The following is a 6,928-nucleotide window of genomic DNA, read 5'->3' as shown; positions in this document are numbered from 1 at the left end:
GGGTGGGAACCAGACTCTAGGGGTGAGAATGACAGGACTTCCACAGAGGTTGAGTGTGAGAGCACCACGGTCTCACCCCTGTCCTGTCCATCGGAACAGCCTGTGGTGAGAGAGAGAGAGGCCTCGGGGAGATGGGGAGGCAGTCACTGAAAGGGGGATGCCTGGCCTCCTGGCAGCAGGAGTGAGCACCAGCAGCTCAGGTAACAGGGCACATGTCACGGGTGGGCATGGGAAGTGCAGATCTCAGCTGATTGTCCTGGTTGGAAATCTGACTCCAGAGCAGTGGTGGTTCACACCATGCAGAATAAACCAGCGATGGAGAAGAAACCACAGTACCCAGGAAGAGTGAGGGTGCACCTCCAGACAGCCCATGCGACAGCAGCCGCAGAATGTCTGAACACAGGTGAACCCCACCTTTGGTGTCACACGTGTGGTGTGGTGTGACGGAGGGGTCACGCTGGACTTCAGCCCTGGCAGTGTGCACTGAACTCAGCAGCTGCAGGCAGAGTGAGAACTCAGCGTCCCCTTCTAGAAAAGGGTCCAGCACTGAAATGACGATGAGGTTATTTTAGCATCATTTTCTCGTTATTGATTTAGTTTATTAATTATCCATGATTATTGATCATAATTGTTGCTTAGGATCCTGAGGCCTCAGAAGTTCACCCTTTGCCCCCACCCCATGCTGGCCCTGCGCATGCCTTCCAGGAAGGACAAACACGGGAAGAGGTCAGTGTCTGAGCCGCCCCCGCTGCCCTCCCTCGAGGCCTTGTTGCTGCAGACTCTCACCCCAGACACAAGGTCAGTGCCTGAGCCGCCCCCACCGCCCTCCCTCAGGGCCTTGTTGCCGCAGACTCTCACCCCAGACACAAGGTCAGTGCCTGAGCCGCCCCCACCGCCCTCCCTCGGGGCCTTGTTGCTGCAGACTCTCACCCCAGACACTCACTGCACCGGAGTGAGTGTGACCATCATGTCCATGTTGGTGGTCTTCCTCTCGCTCTGGGGTGAGGACTCCCGGGGCCTGGGTTCCTGGGGTTGGAAGGGGCAGGAACGGGAGACTCACAGGGGCTGTCTCCGCAGGTATCTCCCTGGGCCCAGTGACAGAAGCAGCCACATGTGAGTGCAGGGCTGGGGTCTGGGGATGGTGGGCCCAGGCTGTGGGTGAGCCCTGTCCCCGTGGCACTGAGCTGATCCCAGCCACCCCTTGCAGTTTTTGAGACCCAGCCCCTCCTGTGGGCAGAGTCCGAATCGCTGCTGGAACCCTCGGCTGAGGTAACGCTGACATGCCAGGCCCGCCTGGGGACTGTAGACTTCCAGCTGTTCAAGAACGGGGTGGTCCAGGAGACCGTGCACCTTGATGCACCTGCCATCAAGCACCAGTTCCTGCTGACGGGTGACACCCGGGGTCGGTACCGCTGCCGCTCAGGCTTGTCTGAAAGTTGGACCCAGCTGAGCGAGCTCCTGGAGCTGACAGGGCCAAGTGAGCTGGGGCATGAATCGGGGCCAGGAGGCAGTGGGCAGGTGGCTTATTGGGGGGACCCCCCTTCCTCCGAGTCATCTGATGTCTTTGAGCCTCAGTCTTCCATCTGTCAAATGGGGATGATGTCTGTGCTAACCCCAGTGTTTCGAGGAATAAAGGATTGAGTCCCCAGCAGGCCCCCATGCCGTGCAGCCCCCACACACTCCTTTCTCTTGCTGTATGCCTTGTTTCCACCGGCGCCTGCCTTCCTTTTCCCGTCAATGCCCTCCATCCCTGTCTCCCTCACATTGTCATGAGTGTAGGGCCCAGGTTCTGCTGGCTTCCCATGTCTCCCAAGCCATGCAGAACCACTCCTCAATTCCACTCCACCCACAGAGTCCTTGCCTCTGCCCTGGCTCTCAGTGAAGCCAGTGTCCTGGATCACACCTGGCCTGAACACAACAGCGGTGTGCCGAGGCGGGCTGCGGGGTGTGACTTTTCTGCTGAGGCGGGAAGGCGACCATGAGTTTCTGGAGATGCCTGAGGCCCAGAAGGATGCGGAGGCCACCTTTCCTGTCCACCGGGCTGGCAACTACAGCTGCAGCTACCAGACTCATGTGGCAGGCGCCCCCTCGGAGCCCAGTGATACTGTGACCATTAAGGAGCTTGGTGAGTGGGGAAGCATCTCCGAGGGCTGCTGGGGGAGGAGGGTACAGGGGACACAGCCACATTCACCCTGACCTCCGTGCTGAATGCCCCTACTCAGGACCAGCTGTGAAGCTGGCCACACAGTTGCTTGTGTCTGATGGTTGCAAAGGAATGTGGGCAGAGGATGCCCAAAGAATGGAAGGGTGGGCCAGGTGCAGTGGCTCACGCCAGTAATCCCACCTCTTTGGGAGGCCGAGGTGGGCAGATCACAAGGTCAAGAGATCGAGACCATCTTGGCCAATGTAGTGAAACCCTGTCTCTACTTAAAATACAAAAAATAGCTGGGTGTGGTGGCGCGCACCTGTAATCCCAGTTACTCAGGAGGCTGAGACAGGAGAATTGCTTGAATTCTGGAGGCAGAGGTTGCAGTGAGCCAAGATCACACCACTGCACTCTAGCCTGCGTTAGAGAGTGAGACTCCATTTCAAAAAAACAAAAACAACAAAAAAAAACAAAGCAAACAAACACAAAAAAGAATGGAAGGGTGTTCCTGGGGCTGCCACCTGGAAGGCAGAGGGCAGAGGTCTGGGCCTGGGCAGAGGGTAGCTCCAGGGGTGGGGTAGCCTAGTAATGCTGCCTGCATTGCAGCTGCACCACCACCACCTGTGCTGAGGCTGGATAGAGAGTCCACCCAGGTCCTGCGCCCTGGCAGCAAGGTGACCTTCACCTGCGTGGCTCCCCTGAGTGGAGTGCAGTTCCAGCTGCGGCGCGGGGAGAAAGAGCTGCTGGTACCCAGGAGCAGCACCAGCCCAGACCGCATCTTCTTTCACCTGAACAAGGTGGCCCTGGGGGATGGAGGTCACTACACCTGCCGCTACCAGCTGCATGACAACCAAAATGGCTGGTCTGGGGACAGCGAGCCGGTGGAGCTGATTCTGAGTAATGGTGAGCCTGGGCTGGCAGTGACAGGGGCTTGGCGGGGTCCCTGGGAAGCAGGAGCAGGACCAGGTGTAGAGTTGGGGAAGTGCAGTGCTCTGGGCCAGGGTCCTGTCTCAGCTTTACCTGCCCATCCCCCGACTCAGGGTCCTGAACTGCAAATGGGATGACAAGCATGGCAAACTTCAGGCCCCACGAAGACTAACTGGGCGAACAAGTCTGGCCCAGGCCACAGGGTGCACAACCTGGCTGGGGTCCCCCCCAGCCTGCCAGGTCTATGTCTGGGCGGGCACTGAGGGCCTCTGCTGAGGCAGCTCCTCCACTCGCTTGCCCCGGGCTTGATATTTAGCAAACTCTGAGCATTGGGCAGCGAACCCCATTCCCAGCGAATCACAGGTACCCCTGGGTGGCGCGGGCATTGCGGCAGTGCCCAGAATACGCTCGTGGAGCAAATCCACTATTGAGCGACATCGTGCACGAGGCATCAAGCCATGGACAAAACATGTCCCTGTCTGTTTCTGTAGACAAACAAATGACTAAGAAACATTGAAAGGTGCGTGTGAGATATCCAAGAAGGGCTGGGGATGGAATGGCGGGCGGGCCCAGAGGAGGCGAGGGAGAAAGCTGGCCAGATCATTGCGGGCAGAAGACTCAACCAAGGCAAAGAGAGCGAGGCTGGACCACGCGTTAGGGCCGAGCCACCCGCTTGGCGCCCGGGTCAGCTTGCGTCCTCTGCAGAGAAGCTGCCGGCGCCGGTGTTCACCGCGGAGCCCTCGAGTCCGAATCCGGAGCCCGGCACGCGCGTGCGGCTGCGGTGCCTGGCACCCCTGGAGGGCGCGCGCTTTGCCCTAGTGCGCGAGGACAGGGGCGGGCGCCGCGTGCACCGTTTCCAGAGCCCCGCTGGGACCGAGGCCCACTTCGAACTGCGCAACATTTCGGTGGCCGACTCCGCCAACTACAGCTGCGTGTACGTGGACCTGGAGCCACCTTTCAGCGGCTCCGCGCCCAGCGCGCTCTTGGAGCTGCGTGTGGACGGTGAGCTGGCGGGGTCCCAGGGAGGGCGGGTGCGCGGGTTCAGTGCCCTCGGAGCCTCCTGCCTTTGCCCGCCTGTCCTTGGGCGTCCGACGGCGGCGCTCTGGGCTTCGATTCAGCACCCATCGCCTCCTCTGGCGGGGAGCAGGCGGTCGGTGGTGGAGGGTCCTAGGGACGCCTCGAATTTCGGCTTATTTCCCACGACGCATGCCCGTAGGTCACGTGTGGCATCGTGGTCAGCAGCATGGAGGCTGGACCCAGGTTTTCTTGGGCAGACCCTGCAGCTTTTGCCTGCTTCGTTTTCCTGTGCTGGCCATGTCTGTCGTCATGCTGGTCCCCTGGCCCCGCCCCGGTCCCGCGGGCCCAGGGCTGATGTGTCATTCTCCCCAGCCCTGCCGTCCCCAGCTCTGTTTTTCCGTCTGATTTCCTCATCGACGTTTCCAGGACTCAGGCCAGCAGAGCCTGCGGGCGCAGGTCTGGCCTGCAGATCTTGGGGTCTTGTCCTTTGCTGGGAGTACCGTTTCCTTCCTTTTCTCTTTTCTTTTCTTGTCTTTTCTGTTGATAGAGTCTCGCTCTGTTGCCCAGGCTGGAGTGCAGGGGCGAGATCTCGGCTCACTGCAATTTTTGCCTCCTGGGTTCAAGTGATTCTTCTGCCTCAGTCTCCCGAGTAGCTGGGACTACAGGCGCGCGCCACCACTCCCGGCTAGTTTCTGTATTTTTAGGAGAGATGGGGTTTCACCATGTTGGCCAGGCTGGTCTCGAACTCCTGACCTTATGATCCGCCCTCCTCGGCCTCCCAAAGTGCTGGGATTACAGGTGTGAGCCACTGCGCCCCGCCAATTAGCTGTCAATTAATTGCAAACAACTTCATGTAGTTTGCCCAGCACTTCCAATGGTTATGGAAAATAACTTTTAAAATGTCAAAGTATGCCATACATACTGCACTTCTTTGCTAGGCTGGGCTAGTATCTTCCATGGCAAGATACTCAAAATATTGAATAAAATACACTTTTAAATCAATATAAGTACTTAATTAATTTCGCTGAAATCAACAGCGTTACCAACATCTTTCAGGATTTTGTAAGATTTGATTCCTTAAATACAACTTTTTTTTTTTTTTTTTTTTTTGAGACAGTCTCACTCTGTCACCCAGGCTGGAGTGCAGTGGCTCGATCTCGGCTCATTGCAACCTCCACCTCCTGGGTTCAAGCAATTTTCTGTCTCAGCCTCCCGAGTAGCTGGGATTACAGGCACCTGCCACCAAGCCCGGCTAATTTTTGAATTTTTATTAGAGACGGGGTTTCGCCATGTTGGCTAGGCTGGTCTTGAACTTCTTACCTCGTGATCCACCCACCTCGGCCTCCCAAAGTCCTGGGATTACAGGCGTGAGCCACCGCGCCCGGCCCCTTAAATACAGTTTTAAAGTTAAATTTATGGAGGGAAACAACCCTCAAATGTTGATACGAATTTTATGTCCACTTTTGGTTCCTCAATGAAGGAGCACCGATGTCTTCATCATTTCTTCTTCCCTTCACCCGTCCTGAATGACGGAGGCTGGGAATCCCGGAAGTCCCGAGTAGCCCCGAATCTGGGTCTTCGACGGTCCTGGGGGAGGGTGGACCGGGACGCCAGACACAGACGTGCGCGCGGATGGCCAGGGTGTGAAGGCAGCGGGCGCAGCTCCGCGGGGCCCGAAGGGGAAGCTGAGGCCAGGGCTGGGCGCGGGCGCGGGCGCGGGCGCGGCCTGGGGTGTGGCCCGGGGTGTGGCCTGGCCCGACCGCCCGCCCGCTCTGCGCAGGGCCCCCGCCCAGGCCTCAGCTCCGGGCCACGTGGAGTGGGGCGGTGCTCGCGGGCCGAGACGCCGTCCTGCGCTGCGAGGGAACCATCCCCGACGTCACCTTCGAGCTGCTGCGCGAGGGCGAGCCGATGGCGGTGAAGACGGTCCACACCCGCGAGGCCTCGGCAAACCTCGCGCTGATCTTCCTGGGGCCCCAGCACGCGGGCAGCTACAGGTGCCGCTACCGTTCCTCGTGGCCCAACACCTTCGAATCGGAGCTCAGCGACCCCGTGGAGCTCCTGGTGACAGGTGACGCTTCCCGAGGTCCCGTGGGCCGGTTCCATCCGCGGCGTTCGCCTGGGCTGTGCCCTCCTGCGGGAGGGCCTTTCCCTGCCCCTCCCTTTGGCGCCGTGGTTGGCGCTTGGTCTCCCCGGGGGCTCGTGGGGGTTGCGGGCGGGGAAGCGCCCAGCAAACGCCCTGCAGCTGGAGCCCTGGAGGGAGGTGCAGATGGAGGTCTCTGCTTCCTTCCTGGGGGGCGTCAGGGAGGCCTGCTTGGATTTCCCCTCCTCCACCGCTTCTCTTTTGTCCCGTTTGTCTAGAAAGTTGATGCAGCCACGGGCTGAGAGTACCGTTGGTGTCCTCGGAACTGCCAGGGATTCTGGACGGGCTCCCACCCTTCCTGTTGCAGCAGAAGGCTGGGCTCCCTGGGGGGCTGGAGGGCGCTCCCTCATTCCTCCCAGGAATTAATAAATGTGAAGAGAGACTTTGTTTAAAATGTCTTTGGACTCCCAGGGTTGAGTGGGCTGGGATCCTGTGTCGTCCTGAAAGTGATGCGTTCTGGGGCGGCTCCTGAGGTAGAAGAGAGGAGAATTGGCTCTTAAGCCAACATCTTTCTTTTCTTTTTTCTTTTTTGAGACAGGGTCTCGCTCTGTCACCCAGGCTGGAGTGCAGTGGTGCAGTCGGGCTCACTGCAGCCTCCACCTCCCGGGCTCAAGTGATCCTCCTGCCTCAGCCTCCCAAGTGCTGGGCCCAGGGGCATGCATCACCACGCTTGGCTAATTATTATTTTTTTGTAGATA

At 59.0% G+C, this 6,928-nt stretch overlaps 1 protein-coding gene across 2 annotated transcripts; it reads left to right on the top strand.

Annotated features, from left to right (window-relative positions):
• Nucleotides 1-900: 900 nt before the first annotated feature.
• A1BG (alpha-1-B glycoprotein) lies at nt 901-6,624 on the top strand. Of its 2 annotated transcripts, XM_017509622.2 has the most exons (8): nt 901-1,001; nt 1,078-1,113; nt 1,208-1,477; nt 1,853-2,125; nt 2,753-3,049; nt 3,779-4,075; nt 5,871-6,158; nt 6,449-6,624. In XM_017509622.2, exons 1-8 carry the CDS (start codon nt 968-970, stop codon nt 6,454-6,456), a joined length of 1,503 nt encoding a protein of 500 aa, XP_017365111.1. In that variant the 5' UTR covers nt 901-967; the 3' UTR covers nt 6,457-6,624. The 2 variants fall into 2 exon arrangements, with proteins under 2 accessions (XP_017365111.1, XP_017365112.1); XM_017509623.2 differs by lacking the exon at nt 1,853-2,125.
• Nucleotides 6,625-6,928: the final 304 nt, after the last annotated feature.

Source organism: Cebus imitator, unplaced genomic scaffold, assembly GCF_001604975.1.
Source record: "Cebus imitator isolate Cc_AM_T3 unplaced genomic scaffold, Cebus_imitator-1.0 Scaffold417, whole genome shotgun sequence".
NCBI lineage: Eukaryota > Metazoa > Chordata > Mammalia > Primates > Cebidae > Cebus > Cebus imitator.
Note: the sequence above shows the minus strand (reverse complement) of the source record. Positions and strands in the feature narration are given on the sequence as shown.